This window comes from Pan troglodytes, chromosome 2 (assembly GCF_028858775.2).
Source record: "Pan troglodytes isolate AG18354 chromosome 2, NHGRI_mPanTro3-v2.0_pri, whole genome shotgun sequence".
In the NCBI taxonomy this organism is placed as follows: Eukaryota; Metazoa; Chordata; class Mammalia; order Primates; family Hominidae; genus Pan; species Pan troglodytes.
In genome coordinates, this window is record NC_086015.1 from 200,155,623 (window position 1) to 200,179,779 (window position 24,157).

The 24,157-nt window shown below is 55.1% G+C and overlaps 1 protein-coding gene across 10 annotated transcripts in view; it reads right to left on the bottom strand.

The window, feature by feature from the left end:
- MELTF (melanotransferrin) overlaps positions 1–24,157 on the bottom strand; it is a 43,040-nt gene that overhangs the window by 16,747 nt on the left and 2,136 nt on the right. For 4 of the 10 annotated variants that reach the window (XM_016940223.4, XM_063806528.1, XM_016940221.4 and 1 more), the window contains exons 3-15: positions 23,065–23,164; positions 20,717–20,899; positions 19,375–19,531; positions 17,826–17,893; positions 13,505–13,692; positions 12,592–12,772; positions 11,768–11,919; positions 7,112–7,208; positions 6,039–6,233; positions 5,233–5,389; positions 5,081–5,148; positions 2,971–3,158; positions 236–434 (exon numbers count right to left, since the gene is read on the bottom strand). In XM_016940223.4, coding sequence (XP_016795712.1) covers positions 236–434; positions 2,971–3,158; positions 5,081–5,148; positions 5,233–5,389; positions 6,039–6,233; positions 7,112–7,208; positions 11,768–11,919; positions 12,592–12,772; positions 13,505–13,692; positions 17,826–17,893; positions 19,375–19,531; positions 20,717–20,899; positions 23,065–23,164 — 1,933 coding nt within the window. Of the gene's footprint in view, positions 1–235; positions 435–2,970; positions 3,159–3,693; positions 3,868–4,286; positions 4,455–5,080; positions 5,149–5,232; positions 5,390–6,038; positions 6,234–7,111; positions 7,209–11,767; positions 11,920–12,591; positions 12,773–13,504; positions 13,693–15,311; positions 16,205–17,825; positions 17,894–19,374; positions 19,532–20,716; positions 20,900–23,064; positions 23,165–24,157 lie in introns of those variants that run through there. The other 6 variants (XM_063806527.1, XM_063806530.1, XM_063806529.1 and 3 more) reach the window with 6 other exon arrangements.

Below are 24,157 nucleotides of genomic sequence, written 5' to 3' on the forward strand. Positions count from 1 at the left end.
AGATCCTCCCCGCACCGCCGTTTCGAGCGTTTACGCTCATTACCCAGGTCCGTCTGGGAGACCCGCCGGGCTCCTGCCCTCCTGGCCAAAATCCTCCCGGGACACCCCACCCGGACTGCTGTGAACGGGCCTCCACCCGCCTCCCCGGACCCGCAGCACCCCCCGCTCCCTCAGGGTTCTGGGGTGAAGGGGTCTGAATAGCACCAGGGGAGGCGGCAGGGCGGGCCTGTCCTACCTGCGCCCGAGCACTGCTGAGACAACATCCCTTCCAGCGCCGCCACGTAGTCCAGCCCCAGCCAGTCGCGGTAGGAGGTTTTCTCTCCGACAGGCACCGCCCGGACGGTGGCATCCTTGAAAAGCAGGTCTTGGCCATGATAGTTGGAGGAGTCGAACATTTTGAACCCGTTCTTATTGTGGTCGTCTCCAAACAGGTCCTGGAAGCACCGCAAGCAGACGACCTGCTTCTCACTGGGCTCAGGCAGGGTCACCCGCCCAGTGCCGCTAGCTGCAAATTGCTTTACATACAGTGACCCAAAGAGCAAGTAATTTCAGGGCCCCACCACTCTGATTGGAAGTCATAAGCTTGACAACTGATTGGCCTCTGTCACCCAAGCGGGTGTGGGGACACTAGGCCCGCAGGTGCCACTGGAAGAGGCGTTCGGAAGCACTGCGATGCTCCAGCTCCTGGATGCAGGTCTGAGGCCTGAGATGTCCAGGAAGAAAGACCCAGAAAGGAGGGATGGTGTGGGTGGGATTCCTGAGCGTTCTGCTAGGCCTGCTGAGCACTTCTTGGCCTTTTCCATAAGGCTTTCTCACTCTGTCTTACAGATATCTCCCCACAAACCTAAACAATTTCGAGAGGGACTTGTGTTCTGCAACCAGTCACAGAATATCAGGTGAGCTGGGCGTGTCTTCACCGACCCACCCGCCCAGGGACGCTGCACTCCTCTCCACCCTGCTCAGAATCACTAGAATGACCGTTCTGTGGCTGCAGCCCTAAAAGAGCTACTAAAAAGACCAGAAGTAGTATGAGAACTTACAAATACAAATATAAATAAAGGACATCTGGAGAACATGCATGAATGTCTATGTAAAGTGTTAAGTACTGATCAAGGAGGAACGAAGGAGTCAGGTGGCTCTCAGTCTTTTTGGAGGGACTCGCAGATCCTCCTGAAGATCTGATGAAAGCTGTCAGCCTTCTCCCCAGAAAAATGCACATCCACCCAGGATTCTTCTCCCACATTACTTCAGAGGACTTAGCAACCCCCTAGGGAAGCCCAGGGACCCAGAGTAAAGCACTCCTGGGATAGAGGGGTTCTGTGGGGAAGATGACAGGAAGGAACATGCGTCAGTTCACAATGTCAAAGTTTAGGAACAGGCCTGGCGAGCCAGCCAGCTCTGCAGTTCTGTGGTGCTGGTGGGTGTGGAGAAGGCAATTTCAGCATAAGTCGGGGGAGGGGGAGTGGTTAGAAACCAGTGGCTCCATTGTGAGACAACCTGGGCTTAAATTCTAGGTATATTTTTAAAGCACAACCAACGGGATCTGCTGATAGATTGGCTGTAGAGCACGAGAGGAAGACCGGAGTCAAAAATGACTCCCGAGGAAATGGAAAAGCTAAAGTTGCTCTTAATTGAAGTGGGGAAGACTGAAGGAGGGACCGGGGTCCAACTTTGGACTTGATCCATTTGAGATGACTGTTAGAAACACAAGTCAAAATGTCAAGTATGTAGTTAAATATGCAAGTTTGGGACTGATGTCTGAAGATGTAAATTTAGAAGCCATCTGTATATAGATGGTATTTGATGACATGGGATTGGATGAGATCAAGGGTAAGCTGTAGACAGGGAAGAGGGCTGAGAACTGAATCCTAGGGCTAACAGGTCAGGGAGATGGGGAGGAAATCAGCAGAGAAGACTGAGGAGTGGCCAGAGAGTGAGAGGACAGCCAGGCAGGGCTGAGGACCTGGGCATCTGCAGGGGAAGGTGTTTCCAGGAGGAGGGAGAGTTGTGGCCAGTGCCACTGAGAGGTCAAGTAAAATGAAGACTGAGAAATGGCCACTGGGTTTAGCAACATGAGTCACTGTGACCTTGACAAGAACAGCTTCAGGGCCCTGGTGGGAGCCTGTCTGGGGTAGTCTCCATCCTTAAGAGAGGCCAGAGGAGAGGACTTGCTAACTCAGTCTCCATCCTTAAGAGAGGCCAGAGGAGAGGACTTGTTAATTCAGTCTCCATCCTTAAGAGAGGCCAGAGGAGAGGACTTGCTAACTCAGTCTCCATCCTTAAGAGAGGCCAGAGGAGAGGACTTGTTAACTCCAGAGCAGACCACTCTTTGGAGGAGTTTTGCTTTGAAAGGGAGCAGGATTGGCCGGGCACAGTGGCTCATGCCTGTAATCCCAGCACTTTGGGAGGCCGAGGTGGGCGGATCACGAGGTCAGGAGATCGAGACCATCCTGGCTAACACGGTGAAACTCCTTCTCTACTAAAAAATAGAAAAAATTAGCCGGGCATGGTGGCGGGTGCCTGTAGTCCCAGCTACTCAGGAGGCTGAGGCGGGAGAATGGCGTGAACCCGGGAGGCGGAGCTTGCAGTGAGCCGAGATAGCGCCACTGCACTCCAGCCTGGGCGACAGAGTAAGACTCCGTCTCAAAAAAAAGAAAAAAAGGGAGCAGGATTACAGCTGCAAGAGGATGGATGTGAGACCAAGAGGTTAGTTTGTTCTTTAAGGATGGCAGAAATCACAGCATGTTTCATGTTGGTGAAAATGGTCCGACTGAGAAGGGAAAATCAACGATGCAGGAGGCAGAGGGGACAGTTTCTGGAGGGATGTCCTTGCGTAAGTGAAAATCACAGAATTTCCCCCGGGCTTCCTCAATTTCTCTAGAGGTCTGCTCCAGGTAGACTGAGGCCTCCCAGGGGCTCAGCTTACCTCTGCTGCACACCCCTCAATGAGGTAGCCCCACCCTGGCTCACCTGGGCCTTGTCCAGCAGTCCATACACGGTGAAGATGTTGGTGTCGGGCCGGACCATCACGGCATGGGGTGGTATCTGTGCCAGGTTGCAGGCTGCAAACTGGGACACCTCGGCTCGGGCCCCGTTGGGGCACAGCAGTTCATAGTCCTCTGACCTGAGCTCAGCAGCCCAGGGCTCGGAATTGTGGCCTGAGGGGGGTAAAGCAGTGTGTGTGGGGACGTTCGGGGAGTGGGGAGAAGTGTAAAGAGAAGCTGCTATCCTGGGACCCCAAGGCCTTCACCACAGGGAGGTGGCAACATCTGGCCAGCTCCCCAACCCTCTCCATTCTCCACGTGCTCTGCTGTGTTACCGGGGTGAAAGAACCCAGCTGTGTTAATGCCATTAGCAGGAGCTGCCATTAATTAGCAGGGAGTAGGGAGTACCTACTATGTGACAAGCACTTTACACGCGTTGCTTGATCCCCACAACAGTAACGCAGGGCAGGTGTTTTTGTCCCCATTTTACAGGTGAGGAAACTGAGGCTGTTAATCACTCCCAGGCAGAGAACCCCATCTATGTGTTACATCCTCAAGCCTGAGTGTGGGGTGGCTCCCTGAAGGTGGTGGGTGATTGTCCCTAAGGGCTGAAGTTCTCAAATGGAACAGGGTATAGCATCACTTGTGGATGCAGAAGGCAGCTTCAAGGGCCCTTGCTTGCAAAGAATCTCATTCAGGAGGTCTCAGATCAGGCTCAAGAATCTGCGTGTTAAACCAGCATCCCACTGATTCTAAAGCAGGTGGTCCCGGGGCTGCCTGAGAAAATGCTGCCCTCAGGAATCACATTCTCGCGTCTCTGTGCATTCACTTAGTATCCATCCTCCTCCCGTTTCCAGGAAATCCAGGTGGGCCTTGAGGAGAGCTAAAGATAAAAGGGAAAGGAGCGGCCCTGGGAGGCGGGTGACTCACTGCAAGTGAACCTCCCAGGGCCTCTCCAGCACCTGCCCGCCTCCCCTGACCCCATCCCAGACGACACCATGCACAGATCTGGGACCAGGCAGGCCCGCTGGGCTCGTGCAGGAGCACACAGCCCCTCCCTGGGGGAGGGTTTCAGGTGTTCTTGGTAGGAGGCTGGGTGGGGGAGCTGGGCTGTGGCAACAGGAAGGGTTCAGGGCCTGGAGCCCTCCCTAGCTCTGCTGGGGCAAATGGTCCTACCGCCTTGGTGACCCCCATAGGAGGCAAGATCCAAGTTTTGAAACACTAACTGAGGTTTTCGTTTTTTTTCCCTGCACGTCTTGCTTCCCATTGTCCAGTCCCCTCCCCACCGGGCCACAGTTGTGCCTTTCTGGGCTAAGTCTATAGGAGGAGACATGTTGGGAGCGAGTGGAGAAGACTGGGCCTCCAGCATTTGGGGTTTCAAAGCCTGGGGTGTAGGCAGGGTATGCAGACAGTACAAGCCTTTGGTGTTGGAGGAAAACAGCCTCTAGTCTTCAAAACGGACACAGATTCCTTCACGGAGAACAAGAAGAAGGGGAAGTGATATAAGTCAGGGGAGCGTGTGCTCTGACAGGACCATGTATGTACTGGGGTCCTGGAGCAGAGCGTTCCTGAGCGCTTTATCCCAGGCAGAGCCCAGGAAGGTGACTCCAGGAAGAAAACCCCCAGTGTAGTATGTTGGGTGTGCCCTGCCTCGGTGTGGCTTGGGGGCTGCAGAGAGATTTCCTTGCATGAGGCAGTGACCTGCTCAGGAACACAGACCAGATACTGATTGAACTCATGACCCTGTGGAGAGGCTCATGCCACTCCCACCTCACACCTTGGCACTACATCAATACTCCCAGAAGGGGGTCTTTCCAGATTGACTGGGATTGAGTTTCTACCGTTTTGGTGGATTAGGGACTTGAATTCCAGGCCAGTAAAAACCGTCATGTATCCAGCACCCCTGGATGTGTGGTCTGAGGTCTGTTCTTACCCTGTGACCCTTGGGGCGCCCAGCTTCCCAGGGGGCACAGCCTTCTAGACTCAGCCTCTCTGAGCTGCTGCTTGGCCCCAGCCCAGCATGGTGTCTGGATGGTGCTGAGGATGGGGAACAGTCCCCTCAACCTACCTTTGGCCCTGCTCTGGCCCCCACCTACCATTTGTGTTGTCAAAGACGGTTGTGTGCCTGACGAAGGCAACGTCACCCGCATTCTCCACCAGGCACCTGCCACACAGAGGGCAGGGCAGGCGTCGGCAGGAGGGTCCCAGCCTCTGCACACAGCCCCAGACTGCCAGGCCACCCGGGTACCTGAAGGCGCCGCGGTAGCCGTAATACCGCTCCTGGCTGTTGCCCACACACTTGTTGCGGCCCTGCTCGTCCCCCACGCACAGTGCACACAGCGAGGAGGGGTAGTTCTTGGGGTTGTTCACGGGCACGCAGCTGGCATTGAAGAACTCGCTCACTGCTGGGGTGGAGGGAAGGGCAATGATGAGGGGCCAGCAGCGGAAAGTGTGGGAGGGAGCTGGGTGGGCTGCTCCCCCACAGGTCTGCCCGCCCACCGGACCCTACACTGCAAGGCCACCTGTCTGCTCCGCTCCCCTCAGCTCTGAGTGGTGTGTCTCCTGGAGGATCTCAGTGCGGGGAATGCAGAGGTTGTCTAGATACAGCAACTCCATCACCGAACATCACCCAGCCTTCACTTGAACTCCCTCAGGGACAGGGATCTCACTACCTCACTATTTTGTTCCAATCAGAGCAGGTGTCCAGCTGTCTGGGAGTGGGAGCTGCCAACCCTAGTGCCCTCTGTGTGCTTGTGTCAGTGGTTAGAAAAAAAAATGCTTGTATGTTTTCTGAGTTAACAGCCAGGACAGAGGTGTGTGGCCTGTCAGCCCAAGGGTCTTGCCAGTTTCCATGAATATTGTGTGATCTAACACACTGGAGGGGCTTCATGTATAGCATATGGTGGGTCCTTCTGTCCCCAGCTTGTGGAGATACCTGGGCACATATGCAGAAGCCTGGCCACCTTCCAACAAGGTCCTCTCCCCAACAGGCTGCGGGTCCCTAGCTAACCCCAGAGAAGGCTTCCCCAGTCTGCGTTCCTAAAAAGGGGGTACCTGTGAGGACGTCACAGTCCTTGGGCCGGATGAAGCCTCTCTGAATAAGGGCGCCCACGGGGACATCCCAGCCTGCAGGGCTGCCGAAACCGGCATGGCAGGAGCGCTTGCCCCGAAGCTCATCCAAGGTGAAGGCGTGGGAGCTGTCCCGTCTCACCACGGCCACCACGTAGTACGAGTTGCTGCTGTCTTCCGCTGGGGAGAGAGGGACTCACGCGAGGGGCCCCTCATCTGAGAGCCCGGGCAAGTGCCTGGGGGTTCCTTCCTTCAAACCCACTCCTTCCTGTCTCTTTGCCTGAGCTATGCAGGCCAAAGAGTACCCAGGCCTGAGGCCAGGGTGTTCTGGGAGCAGGCCCAGTGGGGGCCCCTGCCTGCGTCCCCTGTGAGAAGCAGCCTCTCGCCTCCACTTTCCAGCCTTGTCTTCCTCTGGCCCCAGCAGTCCTTCCCCACAGGGGCTTCTTTCTTTCCTTAAACCCAGGTGGTATTTTTCTCACTACCCAGGAGGAAAGTGGAGGCGCAGCTGAGGCTGCAGAAGCATTTTCCTACAGCCCAGAGATTGCTCACACCCAGGTGGAAGGGACCCAGGCCTCAGGTCACCAGTAAGAGGACAGAGGCCAAAGCCCCAGCCCAGGCCCCTGAGAAGGTGCAAATGAGCTGCCAGGGGGACTCTGAAGGGCCACTTTCCATGGCTGCTTAGGGCCAGAAGAGGCTGAGGAGGCCCCAGTAGTCCAAGATGGCAAACTACGAGGCCTGCTCTTGTATGGCCTGGGTTGTAAGCTGAGAATGGTTTTTATATTTTGAAAGGGTTATTGAAAGAGAGACTGTCGTCTGCAAAGCCTCAAGTATTTATCCTCTAGTCCTTTACAGAAAGTTTGCCAGCCCCTTAGAGACGTTTGTTGAATAGTTGGGGAAACTGAGGCCTGGGGCAGGAGGGGCAGGCCTGGTGACAGGCAGCTACTATCCCCAGGAGAGAGGCATGGAGCTTTTGAAAATGGCTGAGGGGGGCACTTTTTTATATTTATAAAAATATCCCCACCTCCCAGCTGAGGCCAGGCGGCAGGCCCTGCACTCACGGGCATAGTGCTCCCCGGCTGCGGGAACCAGGCCGTACGTCTTCCCCGCCGTGTAAATGTCCTCGCCACTCAGGGTCACAGCGTCGACCTGCTCAGCCTGAAGGGAATAGAAGAAGCCACTGGGCCGGGGTGGGCCCAGGATGGCTCTGGATGTCGGGGTCCTGTGGAGGTGGCAGGGCCTGGTCTCTTGGGGTTTGTGGCCTCAGGCTTCCTTCCCCTGGGGAATGTGGGTGGGGAGTACCCCATCCTGGCAGTCTGTCCCTTCCTCTCCTTGCGAAGACGCCTGGCCAGGAGTGGTGCCTGGAGGACCAAGGGGCAGAAACACCCACGCAGCACTCCTGCGCGTGGCCACCCAGGGTCCCCCATGTCCCTGCTCTGAGCAAAGCAAGCGCGATCCCTACCCTCATGCTTGGCGTGGGGCTCCCTGTGCCCTGCCAGCCCCCAGACGGCCGGGCACCGCCTCTCCAGCACCTGGCCAAGGGCCAGCACAGCATGTGCTGCAATGCCTGTCTGTTAAGTGCGTGTACAGATGGAAGAATGACCGGATCTGAAACGATGGCAGTCTCAGGGCCTGGGGAGGAGGCTTCGGGGCTGAGGGATGGAGCTCTGCCTGCGGAGGCGCGGGAGGGTCCAGTGCCTTCTTCCCAGGACCCTCCTGGGGCCTCCAGGTCACCTGCACCCACCCCACTTGTCCATTCGGAAGCCTCTTGACAGGGGGCCCCAGGACCCCGCCAAGGGGCTAACTGGTAACAAAGCCATAGTAGTGTGATTAACCTCAAGGGAAGGGGATGACAGTGTGACAGTGGGGGAGAGTGGGGACACCTGTGCCCCAGGAAGGTGTCCCACGCCATTCCTGAAGAGGCATGAAGTGATGGCGGTTAATAACAGGCAGCGGCGTTGATATTTGGGGCCAGGAGGGGGCACCGCTGGGGCCCTTTTTCCACCACTCAGACCTCCCCCTTCCTATTGTGCTGTCGGGCAGGACACAGACGCTGCACCGCAGCCCAGGGCCCTTCTGGCTGATGGTCCCTTCCCTGGGTAACTGGCAGGGCAGGAATGGGTGTTACAGCCACACTGGACTCCTCTCTGAGAACCTCAGAAGCTAGAACTGAGGGTCTTTGAGCCCTTTGCTGGGGTTCTGAGGAGCCCCTGAAGTCTCTCCTCTTCCTGCAGGCCCCAGGGCAGCCCCGTGGCCCTCTGTGAGCCCAGATTCAGAGGAGGCTGTCACTCAGAGGGAGCTGAAACCTCCCTCCCTGCACCTCTCCCTGCTCTGGGGCTCTCGGAACAATAGGGCAGCCTGCCAGGCATTAGGAAATAAAGACCCTCCCACCGAGCCCTTTCCGCAGCTCCGGTGGAGGTTCCTCTGTCACCGTCACACACAGTCGCGCTCAGCTCTGCACAAGGACAGGCTTCTATCGGGCCTGCGGAAGCTCCCGGAACACCCCCGCCTCGGGCCTGGGCACTCCTTGGCCTGAGGCTGGGGTGGTCTCCACTCCTGAGATCCAGAAGTGTGGAGACAGGGCTGTGGCCTGGCTCAGGCAACGCGGTGTGGGGAGGCTCATACAGCACATCCCGGCTGGTGACTTTGGGCAAGTTACTTCCCCAGCCTCTCTCTCCCCGGTTCCAGACCCAAAAGTGGGGCTGATGGTCACAGCCACCGCCAGGGCTGTTGTGAGGGTTACACGAGATGATCCACACAATGGCTCTCACTGTGTGGGGCCTACGGGGAGTGTCAGCTTGCGCGATGGTCATTGTCGTAAGCCTGGTCACCCTGTATTCTTGCCCGGTCTCCTCTTTGTGGCCTTCCAGTCGATGTGGTTCCCTGGCCTGGGCAGAGTTGGCACTGCTGAGGGGCCTGTGCTTGGGGACCCCCTGAGCAGGCCCCACCTACTTGCTCTGAAAACGAAAACTGGGGAGTGTGGACACCCAAGGGCTGACAGCCGGGGCTCTGGGCCGAGGCTGGACACCTGTGACCACAGCAGTCCTCCCTGACTGCAGGGCCACGGGGGCCTCCTCTGCATCTGGCGTTAGTCTCCAGGCAGAGAAGCGAACCAGGAAAGAGCTGAACAGGCACTAGAGATCAGGCCAGTGTTTCTAGCTGTGGATGGTGAGCCTATTCATGGGGGCCAAATCGAGTGGGTCATGACAAGTATCAGGAAAAAAAGGATTAGAATAGAATACATTAGAAAATAGTGGGTACCATTTGTGTCATATCTCTGTATATAAAGGACATACATTTTTAAATTTCTATCTGAAAGAAAAGTTTCCGTTCACTAGATTGTGATCAATGCAAAATGCATTCTGAGTGCTCGGTGCTGTCAGCAATGCTGAACTTCCCTATGAAAATTCCAGTGACATTCTTTACAGAATTAGAAAGAACAATCCTAAACTTTGTATGGAACCACAAGTGACCCTGAATAGCCAAAGCAATCCTAAGCAAAAAGAACAAAGATAGAGGCATAGAAACGGACATATAGACCAATGATCCAGAATAGAGAACCCAGAAATTAACCCGCAGTTTTACAGCCAGCTGATTTTTGACAAAGGTTTCAAGAACCTCTTTGGGAAAAGAGTGATCTCTTCTTCAGTGGATGCTGCTGGGAAGAAGCTGAATGTCCAAGTGCAGAATGAACGGGGCCCTAAACTACCCCTCACCCAGCACAGGGACCAACTCAAAATGGATGAGAGGCCTAAATGCAGGGCCCAAGACAATAAAATTGCTGAAGAGAATATAGGCAAAACGCTTCAGGACATTGGTCTGAGAAAAGATTTTATGAACAGACCTCGAAAGCATAGGCAACAAAAGCAATAATAAGCAAATGGAATTGTATCAAACAAACAAGTTTCTGCACAGCAGAGAAAACAACCGACAGAGTGAAATGAAGACAGCCTATGGAATGAGAGAAAATATTTGCAAACTACTCATCCAACAGGGGATTAATATCCAGAATACACATGCAACGGAAACATCTCAACAGCAGAAAACCATCCAACTTAAAAACGGGCAAATGATCAGAACAGACGTTTCTCAAAAGAAGACATACAAAATGCCAGCAGCCATCACTAATCACCAGGGAAATGCAAATCAAAGCCACAGTGAGGTATCAGCTCACCCCAGTTAGGGTGGCTGTTATCAAAAAGATAAAAAATAACAAATGCTAGTGAGGATGCAGAATAAAGGAAACTCTTACACACCGTTGCTGGGGATGTAAACCCGGACAGCCGCTATGGAAAACAGTATGGAAGTCCCTCCACAAACTACAAATCGAACTATTGAATACCATATGGTCCGGTAATCCCACCACTGGGAATCTGTCCAAAGGAAAGGAAATCAGCCTGTGGAAGGGATGCCCGCACCCCATGTTTATCGCAGCACTGCTCACAATAGCCAGGATATGGAATCAACCCAGGTGTCCAACAACAGAGGATGGACAGAGAAAATGTCATTGGCATGCACCGTGGAATACTATTTAGCCATAAAAAAGAATGAAATCCTGTCACTGGCAGCAACACGGACGGAACTGGAGGACACCGTGTTATGTGAAATAAGCCAGGCACAGCAAGTTAAACACCATATGTTCCACTCATATGTGGAAGCTAAAAAAAGTTGATCTCACAGAAGTAAAAAGTAGAACAGAGGATGCTGCAGACTGGGAAGGGTAGGGGAAGGGAGGAATAGGGAGAGTTTTTTTTTTTTCTTTTTGAGACAGTCTCTCTCTTGTCGCCCAGGCTGGAGTGCAATGGTGTGATCTCGGCTCCCTGCAACCTCCACCTCCCGGGTCCAAGCGATTCTCCTGCCTCAGCCTCCCAAGTAGTTGGGATTACAACTGTGTGCCACCATGCCCGGCTAATTTTTTTGTACTTTTAGTAGAAACAGAGTTTCACCATGTTGGCCAGGCTGGTCTTGAACTCCTAACCTCAAGTGATCCACCCACCTTGGCCTCCCAAAGTGCTGGGATTATAGGTGTGAGCCAATGCACCCAGCCAGGAGAGATAGGAGGAATAAGCTCCAGTGTTCTATAGACTGTAGGATGACTAGAGTTAACAATAATACATAGTTTCAAACAGGTAGGACGATATTGCATGTTCTCCACACGGAGAAATGAGCAATGTTTGAGATGATGGTATGTTAATTATTATCCTGCTCTGATCACCATGTATTCTATGTATCAAAACATCAGTATGTATCTCATGAATATGCACAATTATTATTTGTCTATTTAGAAAAATCAGGAAAAAAGAAAAAAAAGTCGAACAATGATCCACGCCCACTCTCTATTGCACAAGGGAAGGCTGAGATTCAGAAAGGGGAAGGGGCTTGCCTCAGGCTACAGGGCGTCAGTGCCCAGCTGGGCCAGCGCTTCTTCTGCTCCTGGCACCCCCACTTAGGAGCTCCCAGGCTCTCCAGGGGACTCACCCCTGTCTGCCTGTCCCCTGGGGTGGGTGCTGGCCCCTGTGGTCGCTCCTCCCCGCCTGTCTCTGTCCCCTGGGGTGGGTGCTGGCCCCTGCGGTTGCTCCTCCCCGCTCGTCTCTGTGTCCTTGTTGCAGTAGACACTCTCCTCTTCCCCAGGCAGCAGGGGGTGTGGGTAGTAAGAACTGCCCAGGCACTGCCACCACCCGCCCACCTGGCCCACGCTGCACCTGCGTGACTCCCACCTGGATCCGCTCCATGCAGTGCTGGGGGGACTTGGCTGACACGCACTGGATCTCCGGCTTGAGCCGCTGCCGGCGGAAGGCCACGGCCATGTCTCCACACTTCTGGATCTCGGGAGTGGAGAGCACACACCAGCGCAGGTAGAGGGGCAGCCCTGGGGTGGGGCAAGCAAGCGGTCACTGCCAGGCCAGTACTGCCATGGAAGAGCGTGGAGTCGGACCCAAGGGAAATTCTGGGCCTTTCTCCTGTCAGGTGTGTGGCTGGGATAAGTTATTTAACCATCGGATCCCACTTCCTCACACAGAAAAGGGGCAACTGTGAGGCCTGAGGAAGACCATGGCTGGCGTGCATGTAACTCAGTGTGTGGCACCCACTTCCCTGGCTGGAGGTGGAAGATACATGGGGCCAGGGGGCTAAAGGCAAGAAGCTCACTTGTAGACTACTGCAATAGTCCAGGCGAAAGATGGCACCTGCGCCAGGGCTGTAGCCATGGGGTAGAGGCGGGGAGTAGGAGCGAGAGGCTGTAGAAGAGCTGACAGGATGCCATGGCCGTGGATGGGGGGGCGAGGAGACCCTTCCCAAGACAGATTCTGATGGTCTGCATCCTCCCCCGCTGCGGCCAGGTGGGGCTTCCGAGGTACAACAGGCCATACAGTGGAAGAGATGCCTCCTCCCCAAAGCCCCAGGGGCAGAGGAATGGAAATGACAGGTTCCCGCAGAGGCCTCCCTGGTGAGCGTCTTCCCCCGGCCACTTTCCCAGAGAGCCTCGCCATGCCCGAGGTTGAGCTGGGCTGGAGCTGGCAGCAGTGGGGACAGGTGGACTTACGGTTGGGGTCACAGAGCAGACCCTTCATGGCGTGCAGGTACTCATGGCCCAGCCACGCCTCGTAGGTCTGCGTGGTGATGGGCACAAGCTCCGAGGTAGAGTCTTTGAAGAGTAGATCCTTCTGGCCATAGGCCTCAGAGCTGAACATCTGGAAGCTGCTGCCCTCGTGGCTGAACAGACGCTGTGTGTCAAGGGGTGTGGTACAGGGTGGTGAGGGTGCTGACAGGCCATATCCTTCCCTCCCACTTTGGCCCCTACCTCCTTCTTCCCCGACCTCAGACCAGGCACCCACCCTGAGGGCCAGGTGAGGCCTCCCTCTTCTGCGGTGCCTCCCCTGATCTGCGGCCTCCTTCCCCTGGGCCCTGTCAGTTCTGGGTCTACTCTGAGTTCATCTGGCCTCCTCACACTCAGCTGTTTGGACACATGGCTGTGGCCAGGCATGGGACGGTCCTGAGGACACGCCGTGGGGCTGGTGGTAGCAGCCTGGATGGGGCAAAACTAACTGAGCCTGGGGCACCAGCAGTCAGAAGTCTATTGCTGTCATAAGCGGCGGTTTTAGCCAAACCTTATTCGCCACATGTAATTAATGGTGTGCTTTGAAAGGCGCTGGTTTTGTTACTTGGTTTATTTGCTCATATGTTTTGGTTTTAGCTCTCAGAGACACAAGTCTCAGGAGCTTCTTCTGAGGGTGCCTGAATCCCTGGGTCCCCCTCCTCTGGGCCCCCCTATCCTGGCCAGCCCTCCTCCTGGCCAGCCAGCATAGTTGGTTCCTCACTCTGACCTGGCCCGATGCTGGGGTCCGTCCCAAGGACAGTCTCTGGGTCCTGCCCCTCCTGGTCCACCCTGCTGAGCAACCACAAGGCCCGGCACCATCTAGGAAGCTGTGCAGGTGGTTGAGGGACCCTGAGCCCACCTGGCCTTCGTTGAGCAGCCGGAAGATGAGGCCCCCATCTGTGTCGGCCCGGACCACCACGGCGTGAGCAGGCACCCGGGCCAGATGGCACTGCCTCCACTCGGTGACGTCGGCCCGTCTACCATCCCGGCACAGCAGCTCAAAGTCCTGTGACAGCAGGGCCTGGCCCCAGGAGGGAAGCGTCTTCCCTGGGAAGCAGGAAGCCTGGGCTGAGCCAGCTCCGAAAGGGGTTGGGTCGAGTGGCGGGGAAGGCCCAGGAGAGGGAATCTGGGGGGTGGCTGGGTGTCATGGACATGAGAACCCAGCATTCAGAAGGTGGCAGAGCTTGGTGGCCGCACCCAACTCCAGGTACCTACACAGACTCTATCTCGTTACTCTCATTTTCTACCTCTCACCAATTTCTATTGCTAAAGTGAATTGGAGGTATCTGACAGTAATACAATACTTATAAATGACTATTCAAGATAAAAAAAGTAAGAAAATAAGAAAGGCTGGCCGGGCGTGGTGGCTCACGCCTGTAATCCCAGCACTTTGGGAGGCCAAGGTGGGCGGATCACGAGGTCAGGAGATCAAGACCATCCTGGCTAACACGGTGAAACCCCATCTCTACTAAAAATACAAAAAATTAGCTGGGTGTGGTGGCAGGCGCCTGTAATCCCAGCTACTCGGGAGGCTGAGGCAGGAGAATGGTGTGAACCTGGGAGGCGGAGCTTGCAGTGAGCCAAGATCACGCCACTGCACTCCAGCCTGGGCGACAGAGCGAGACTCTGTCTCAAAAAAAAAGAAAGGCTTTGGGTGAGACAGATGAATGTACCAAGAGTCTAGGATGAGCTTGCGGCTGCCATGAGGCACTGCGTTTGGCTCTGAGCAGGGGGCAGGGGGCAGGGCTCCCGGAGCAGGGGCCACGGTGGAAACAAACCCCGAAGGAATCTACCCACCCCAGGACTAGAGAGGACGGGAGAACTCCCATAACTCCAACTATTCATATTGCGATGGATTTCTTTCAAGTCCTTTTTTCTATTTTATTTCCTGTCTTTTGACCCCACTCCTCCTTTTTTTTTTTTGAGACGGAGTCTGGCCCTTTCGCCCAGGCTGGAGTGCAGTGGCGCGATCTCGGCTCACTGCAACCTCCACCTTCCGGGTTCACGCCATTCTCCTGCCTCAGCCTCCCGAGTAGCTGGGACCACAGGTGCTTGCCACCACGCCCGGCTAATTTTTTGTATTTTTTTTATTAGAGATAGGGTTTCACTGTGTTAGCCAGGCTGGTCTTGATCTCCTGACCTCGTGATCCACCCACCTCGGCCTCCCAAAGTGCTGGGATTACAGGCGTGAGCCACCGCACCTGGCCTTTTTTCTCTTTTTGAGACGGAGTCTTACTCTGTCGCTCAGGCTGGAGTGCAGTGGCATGATCTTGGCTCACTGCAACCTCCGCCTCCCAGGTTCAAGTGATTCTTCTGCCTCAGCCTCCCGAGTAGCTCAGATTACAGGTGTGCGCCAACATGCCTGGCTAATTTTTGTATTTTTCGTAGAGATGGGGTTTCACCATGTTGGCCAGGCCGGTCTTGAACCCCTGACCTCATGATCTGCCAGCCTCGGCCTCCCAAAGTGCTGGGATTACAGGCGTGAGGCACCATGCCCAGCCTCCTTTTGACCGCTTTTAACCTGGTTAAGGACATAGTTGACAGGCAATTTTGCATCCTATTTGGTAGAGTATTTTTCCACAGTATTGGAAACTTTCCATAAATTCATTTGTTTCTCGATAGAAAAGAAAATTTGCAAGAGTAACTATTAACACCAAACAGGGATATTGAGAAGATGAATATTAAGGACTATAATTAAACCACAGATGGTCCCACATAACAATATTTTTATGACTTTAAGACAAGGAGGAAAAAAAACCTCTACAAGGAAATAGGAAGAAAAAAGATAATTTGTATGGTCATGAAAGCTTTCACTGCAAAGCTATTTTAAAACAAAACCAAACACCCGCACCAGAGTGATCGTTTAGGAAAACTCCCTAAAGGTCATTGTTAATGGCCACATGGTAGTTTACAACACTGTTAATGATTCAGTGTAGTCCTACCCCCGCTTCCCAACTTTCCTGTTTTTCGGGGGCTGCAAACCCTTTGGTTAGAGCTCTGGGGCATCATTTGCCTTCCCACAGACAAAGGCATCATTTAGGTGCTTCCATCAGCCACTCCCGCTTCTCCTCAGCCAAGAACAATGAAAGTCCTGTCACTTCCCTGCTTTAGATATTTATGCCACTTCTACCCCTTGGCTCTTACCAATCTTTCTGTATAAAGTCACTTAAAAAATGACTTCCTTAGATTGCCTCAGATTACCATCAAAACTTTGAAAAAGCTGCCAGGTGCACGCCTGTCATCCCAGCTACTCAGGAGGCTGAGATGCGAGGATCAGTTGAGGCTGGGGGTTTGAGACCAGCCTGGGCAACATGGTGAGACCCCCATCTCAAAAAAAACCCCAAGTTTGAAAGAGCTGATTCTTAACCCAACATATCCCTACTCTTTGCCCGTTTTCCAAATTCTCCTTGGTCAGACTCATCCTGGGGCCTGTGAACGGGAGCCCATTTCCAGGCTTGCCCAGCACTAGAGCGCATCGTCCTACGTGCTTCCTCGTGTGCAGGGCACTCGCCTTCCTCCTCTTCAGATCTGGTCCATGTTTGCCTTCGTGATGGACTTTCTGATTTAAAAGGCAACGGTTAATAACAGCAAAGAATGACAATGATTAAAAAAAAAAAACCCAATCATCAGACGTCCTGGGAGACGCAAAACTGCAGACAGAACGGTGTGTTTGCTGCTTGCTGGCAGGTGCGGGGAGATAACTAGCAGGGGCCTGAGGAACTCCTGGGCTGAAGGGTCTGCCCCATTAAGATCTCGATTGTGGTGGTGGTTATGCAACTGCATGTATTTGGCAAAACTCATAGAACTATCCTTCAAAAAGAACAAATTTGGCTGCATGTAAATTATATCTCAATTTAAAAAAAGAAACAATCTTCAGGCAAATCTAAATTGAGGGACATTCTATAAAATAACTGGCCTGATGCTTCAAAATGCCAATGTCATAAAAAACAAAGACTGAGAAACTGTTCCAAGATAAAGGAACGTAAAGAGATCTAACAACTAAACCCCATGCGTGGTAAGAGTTTAGGTCCTGGTCTGAAAGAAATGGGCATGAAGGACAGAATTGGGATGGTGAGTGAATCTGCAGTATCGGCTATAGACTGGATAACAGGATTGTATCAAAGTTGCGTGTCCTGATTTTGATTACTGTGGCTAGGTACACACCTCCTTGTCTTAGGAGATACATACTAAAGTATTCAAGGGGTATGACATAGGCAAATGTACTCTCAAATGGGTCAGAACACACACGCACACACACACACATGCACACACACACACACAATAAAATGTGGGAAAATGCTAAACAGTTAGAATTTGGGTGAAGAATAGAAGGGAGCTCTTTGAGTTATTCTTGTAAGTTTTCCAAAGCTCAGTTCTTTCAAAATTAAAAAACTTAAATGACATGATGGCTCAATATATAACACCAGTCTTTGTGGTTTTTTTGTTGTTGTTGTTGTTGTTTTTTAGACAGAGTCTCGCTCTGTCACCAGGCTGGAGTGCAGTGGTGTGATCTCGGCTCACTGCAATCTCCGCCTCCTGGGTTCAAGCAATTCCCCTGCCTCAGCCTCTGAGTAGCTGGGATTTGAGGCACCCACCACCACGCTCGGCTAGTTTTTTGTATTTTAGCAGAGATAGGATTTCACCATGTTGGCCAGGATGGTCTCTTCTCCTGACCTCGTGATCCGCCCACCTCGGCCTCCCAAAGTGCTGGGATTAACAGGCATGAGCCACCGTGCCCAGCCTCAAAACCAAACTATATCTTAAACCTTCCCAGGGATGAGGGACAAATTCTCCAGGCAAGAGGAGAAAAATGCCAGGAAGGGCTGGTAGGTGAGATCCAGTGCAGGGGTTTGCAAATTGCTTAAAAAATCAGACCCTCATCTTCAGGTGGAACCAGAACCCAATGCCATATTCAAATCAGAGCAGAGCAGAGCTGCTCGCTGGCCCCCTTCTCCTGCCCCGTGGGCAGTGGGCACTCCACTGGTGACACCTGCCTCTGCTCTTTTGCAGCTGGGAGTGCTGACGCTTGGAGACTGTGGGACTTGTCCAAGGTCACCCAGAGACTCAGAGCAGCACTGCACTAAGGCGTTTGATCCCAACTCTGCCATCTAGGGTCCCTGCCCCAAGCCGGCCTGGCCTGACTCCCTGCTCCTCTGGGCCCGTGCCCCTCCCCCACTCACCATCCGTGTTCTCCAGTACCGTGCTGTGCTTCACAAAAGCCACGTCCCCTGCCCCTTCCGCCAGGCACCTGCGGAGGAGAAGCTGTAGGTCTGGATGGGCTGAGCCCCTGCCCATCTTCCACCTCTGGAGGCCTGGCTTGGGCTGTAGGGGTGGCCATGATGGGCATGGGCTTTCCAGTTGTGTGGTCTGGGTTCCAGCTCCCTGGCTGGTCGGCTGTGTGGCTTTGCCGAGTTGTGGCCCCTTCCTAACCCCTATCATCTGTAAAGCGGGGGTGGGAAAGTAGCTCCCACAGGGCTGCTCTGAGGATGAGAGGCTCCTTATAATCCAGTATGGACCCTCTCCATCTTAGCTCAGGCCTGTAGGGAGCAGGCACTCCCAGGGCAGCTGCTATTATAATATCAGCAGCCTTGACTCTCAGGGCGTCGGTTTTCTGTGTGTTTGTTTTCATTGTTTTGTTTTTAGAGATAGGGTCTCACTGTGTCGCCCAGGCTGGAGTGCAGTGGCGCAATCATAGCTCATGGCAGCTTTGACCTCTTGGGCTCAAGTGATCATCCTGCCTCTGCCTCCAAAGTAGCTGGGGTGACAGGTGTGTGCCACCATGCTGGGCTAATTTTCAGGGTGTTTTGAAGAGCATTCTACCCTGAGGCAGGGGATTGGACTAGAAGGCCTTTTCATGCCATGCCGCAGAATCCTCAGTGGAAGGGACCATTGACTTTTACACGATCTGCTGATGTCACTGCCCAGTGTTGGAGGCAGGTCAGACCTCCTGGGCAAAGGGGCTGCTTGGGTCCCCACGGGCAGAAAATACACACGGATTAGAGCAGATCGGGGAGGGCGACATCAGGAGAGGGCTCTGAGGCTCCAAGAGAGTCAGAGAGAATGTGTGCATGGCCAAGGACATGGGGAGTGGAGGGGCAAGGCTGTCCCGCTCAGGGGTGCTGAGGACTGTTTCTTCTCTCTATGCCGAAGACCGCATCCAGTCAGATAACATCTGGAGTGTGGGGCACCAGCAGGCTTCCCCGCTCCAGGTGGAAACGTGAGGTAGCTAGAGGGGCCCGAGAAGCTCCCTTTCCAATCCTGCTGAGTACATTTCCTCCTCTGCAGGCAGATGGAATTGGACCACGAGCTGTTAGAGAGTCTCCTGCATCCACGGAAGGGTTACCCAAGGTGCCAGCCGCAACCAGCAGCAGAGACGGGCCGGCCCCAGGTGTCCAGACACACTCCCCTGACCCCGCTCCCTGCTGGTCTGAGAATGGGGACATGGGAGTGGCCAAAAGGCTGTTTTTTCCATTTTCTTCTCTTGGAGCCCTCACCTCACTAAGTATACCAAACATGTTGATTTCATGAGCAAATCCGGTTTGGCATATTCCAGCTGGATGTTTTGAAACTAACCAGGGCACAGAACTATATAAAGGGTGCTTTGATGAGACGCAGCCAACATGCCACTTCCCCCTCCACGGCCCTCTCTGGGCAAAGGTGTTTTTCCCCAGCATCTGTGGCCTCAGCTCCTCCCTGCCCGCGGCCCCTCCCTGCCCCCACTCCGCTCACCGGAAGGCCCCGCTGTAGTCGTAGTATCTCTCCAGGGGGCTCTTGTCACACACCCCTTCCCCAGAGCTGTCACCCCTGCAGAGGCGACAGAGGGACTCAGAGTAACGGGTCTCTCCTGCCCCCGGGACGCAGCTGCCCCCAAAATAGTCGCTGACAGCTGTGGGAAGGAGGTAGAGAGGTCACTCAGCAGAACTTTCTTCAGAGCCAAGCCAAGCCCCCAGGGTCAGCAGGGGGCCCGGGCTCTCATCTGGACTCTGCTGAGAATGGTTCCACCTTCCAGCTTCAGTCTGAGCAAAGCTGGGGAGTGGACCCGATCAGTGACCCCCAAACCGGGTCCACCAAGGCAGCAGACGGCACTGGGAGCGACTGTCATTTAAAAGTGGTTCGGGGGAACTAAACATTTCCTCCTAAATGACCACGTGGGCTAACTCAGTATCAGCCAGATGCTCTTCTCACTGTGGGTTTCATTTCCAGCTCAGCCAACTGTGACTGATGACAGAGGGGAAATAATTACTGAAGATCACTGATGGGTAGACAACCCTTCTCACGGCACAGGGAGGGAGGCACACGCCCGGCGGCCAGCCTCACGGGGGACGAGGTCACGGCCTGCCGCCCTGCATGGTTCTTCCGGCCCTGCCAGCACCAAAACCCTCAAGTATTTTTCCTGTGCCGCGCGAGGAGGCCCTGCTGCTGGCACCTGAGCCAGTCGGGCCACGCTCATCGCCAGGCAGCCTGAGCTTTTCCAGAGTAAGCCCTCTTCCTGGTTTTCTTTTTGTGACCTCCCAGAGGAGTAGATATTTAATAAATATGCCAAGTGCCTGGTGAGCCACTCACACCTGGCCACCAGCTGAGAGGGTGAGGCTTCCAGGCTCTCGCGGGTTTACACGGCTGGTTGGGCTGATGAGCCACTTGGGAGCTTTCTGGGTACAAGTCAGCACCTCGTTTGGGTCCTGAAAAAATAGCATTTCTGGTCCTGTAAAGCTGAGGACACATTTCTAGACACAGTGACCTGCGCCGGGTCTATACTGGTGGGAAGCACTCCTGGGAGATTCACTGCTTCCCACTCACGGGCTGGGCCTGTGCCTGGCTGTGCCATGTGGGACACCACGATGCGTGAGCAAGAATCGCGCCCCACAGGGTCCAAGCAAGCAGGAAGTTAAGCGGCGGCGCCGGCGGCAGAGTGGAGGCGGGGGAGGCACGGGGCGGGCGGGGGCTGCTGCGCCTTCCAGGGATGAAGAATGGTGGCGAGGCCGGAGGGAGGCTACCCAGTGAAGGGACGAGCATGGGCCAAGGAAAGGAGGGGGAGGCCTGGGGACCCTCCTGCCCAGCCCAAAGCCCTCACCTTTGAGTACATCGCAGCCCATCACCGAGAGGCGGCCGCTCTCCACCAGGTAGCCCACGGGCACGTTCCAGCCCACCGTGCGATTGATGCCCGTGTGGCAGGACTTCACGCCTTTCAGGGTGTCAATGGTCACATGGGAGCTCCTCCTGACCACAGCCACGGCATAATAGGAGGTACCGACCTCTACGAGGGGAGGGGAGTGGGTGAGGGCAGCAGGGAGAGGCCTGCAGAGAGGCTGCACCAGCACCCTGCCTGGGCGGGCTGTGGGAGAGGTGTGTGCACGGAGCACGGCTGTACACATGGATGTGTGCGCAGCGTTCTCGTTACCAAGAGAGCAAGTGGGCTTCATCTGCATGTATTAAGAGGCCCTGCCCTCTAGCCTCTTGACGTAGAGACGATCCTGAGATATTGATGTATTCATTGATTTCCCCCTCTTCCTTCCCCAGCAGCTGGTGCTTAGCTGGGTCCACATTTGCTCACATCGGGGGAGTTATTTAGCTGGACAGAAAGCAGAAGCCAGCAAGTCCTTGCTTTCCAAGAGCCTAGGCCCCTAGGAGAACTTGGAGGGTTTGGGGGAATGGTGTCAGGGTCATGGGAAGAAGGGTGTCTGGGAGGAGCAGGGGAGCCGAGGAGGGGCTTCCCCAGATGAGGAGCGGCGATTTCCTGGTGCTGAGGGGGTTGAAGGAGAGTGAGACAGAGGCAGAGACAGAGAGAACTAGCGATGTGGCCCCAAGTCACTCACGACCCCGAATGCTGCAGGGTGTGTGTGTGTGGTGGGGCCAGGGCTCTGCAGCCTTGCGAAACGTTCCCCTGCGCCAAGGTGGCTCCAAGGGGCCGTTCAGGCAAAACACAGACGACTCAGCTATGGGAACTGATGACCAGAGGGTCTCCCATCGCACGAGCGCACACACACAGGCATGCATGCGTGCACAAACTGCCCGGTGGTGTGGGAGACCATATCAGAATGAAGCTGAGTTCTAGAACATAAAGCCAGTGTTACTTCTTGCACACCAGGGTCTGGCCCCTGCCATCTGGTACCATCCTCTGACTCACCCGCCTTGTTTCTTACCAATCCTCTGGACCGCCTGAGACCGTTGCGGGGCTCAGCTTACCCATCACCTCTGCAGAGCACCGTCCTGCCTGCTCTATTTCAGTGGATCTCCCCGCAACCCTCGTTTTCTCCGTCCTGCCCTTTCCTCTTCCTCACAGCACCCCCAACACGTGCCACTGTATTGTTCTGGGTGTGTTTGTTTACTCTCTGCTCTGTGGGGGCAGGAAGGTCTCTTCGTTTCCTGCTGCATGCTTATGACCAGCGGGTAGCAGGTGCTCAGTAGAGGTGTCGAGTTAATTAAAGAGGAAGAGGGGCGTGGGGCCTCGGAGGCAGAGCTGTTTCTGGCTGATGGGTGTGCAGGGTTGGACTGTGCCGTGTGTCATTTGATGGCCATTAATTCAACAAGGAACCAGCCAGTGCTTTCTCCAAGCGAGATGCTGTGTGAAATTCCGGAGGGTAGACACAGGGGAAGACTGGACCCTCCTCTGAGGACTAACGAGACTGAGCAGGCAGAGGCTTGCAGAGGCCATGGGGCTGCGGGTGAGAGAGGCCCTGCTCCAGAGAGGGAGGGGCTCAGGGAGCACCTTGGAGGAGGTGACAGTTGCGCTGGACTGTGATGGAGGCCAGGCACCGGCCAAGCAGAGGTGGCGGGGGAGACACAGGAGCTGGCTGAGCTGGAGGCAGGTCCCATGTGTGATGCGGGGACTGGGCAAAGGAACTCACACTTTCCAGCACATACCACATGTCAGGTGGGCACACGGCCTGGCTCATTTAGTCTGGGTGACAGCGCAGGTGTTACTATCCCCATTATACAGTCTGGGAAGTGGAGGTTGGCCAAGGTCACAGAAGTCATGGGAAGGGGAAGTGCTGGGTCTGCTGAGCTGTGCCGCTGCCAGACAGCACCTCCCTACCCGGAGCCGGGCTTCTGAAGGGAGGCCCTGAGAGTGCAGGTGGCTCGGCATTAAGGACGCCTTGCTCACCCAAGGCGGTTACGCACACGGCACCATGCCCGGCACCACACCAGGCCCGGGGCAGCCCGCAGTAAGAGCTGAGTGGGCACAGGCTAGGGGGCTGCTGGGCTCCCTGCAGGGAAGAGCAGACTTGGGGCAGCTGTCTGTCCCTGGAGCTCCTGTCCCTGGGGAATTTGAGAGAGCCTTAGGGCGTTCGTCTGGCTGGGACTCCAGGACTGCTCTGTGGACAGGGCTGACGGCCAGCTCAGGCCAGGCCCGGCAAGGGCAGCCTGGAGAGCTGACTTCCAGCGCAGGCTGTCCTCTCTCCTCCCACTGCACCCTCTTACCTTGATCGTACACTTCGCCCACCACCGGCTTCAGGCCGTGCTCCTTTCCCGCCTCATAGATGGCTCCTCCATCCAGAGTGATGGCGTCAGCCTCCTGGGCCTGCAAGGAAACGTGGCTCAGCCAAGCCTGGCCCAGCTGGCCTGCTCAGCAAAGAACTCGGGACACCTACCAGATGGCCTGGGGCCCCACCCCAAGCCCCAGAGGGCTGTGCTGTCCTTCTCATCTGTCCCAGGAGCCCAACCAGGGCCCAGGGCTCTCCCCCTTTCCCAGGCCAGGGATTCACCTTGTTTTCCTAATAATGTTATTAAAAAAAAAATACTAATCATTGATTTTGCAGGACTCAGATATCATAGTAAAAAAATCAGATAGTAGAAAACGGCGCGCAGTGAAAAGTGAGTCTCCCTCGCTTTCTGTCCCTCCACCCTGCGCCTCTACTGCTACCCTAGGTTTTCTAGCTTTTTTTCTCTAAGGTGGTCTGTGCTTGGGGTTTCTGCCCTCACATGGAGCTTGACCCACAGCCTTGGCCCCAGTGTGGGCCTGTGATTGGATTAGGTCTTGGGGGCATATGGGGGGCAGAGCTGGAATGAAAAGCCAGCTTTCTTTGCACCCACCCGGGAGGGACGCCACTCTCTGATGGTGCCTCGGAGGATTGTCAGTGTCATTTAGCAGGTCTCAGCAGACCTGCTCTCCTACCCCATACTCACCCACCTGGGAGTCCAGCCCCTGCTCCTCCTTCCCCAGAAACCACACAAGCCCCATTCTGGAGAGCCCCATGGCAAGATGAGCAAGTAGCCGCCTGCGGCCACTGAGGAGCCACCACCATCTGGGCCCCCTTGGCAGGGGCCTTGTGGAAGGGAAGCCTCTCAGGTGCCTCTCCTTGCTGGCGCCCTCTGAGCAGCGGGTCCTCCTGAGGCTCCCACCTCCTGGCCTGGGCCCGGCGGGAGGCAAGCTGGCCTCGTTGCCAGGGAGACTCGGGAGATCCTATCGGCTGGGCCTGGCAGGGCGAGGTCGGCTCCTTTCCCGGTGAATGAGGCTGTTGTGTGCTCCCTCCTGAGTCACAGCCCTCCTGTCTGGCAGGGTGGAAGGGAGAGG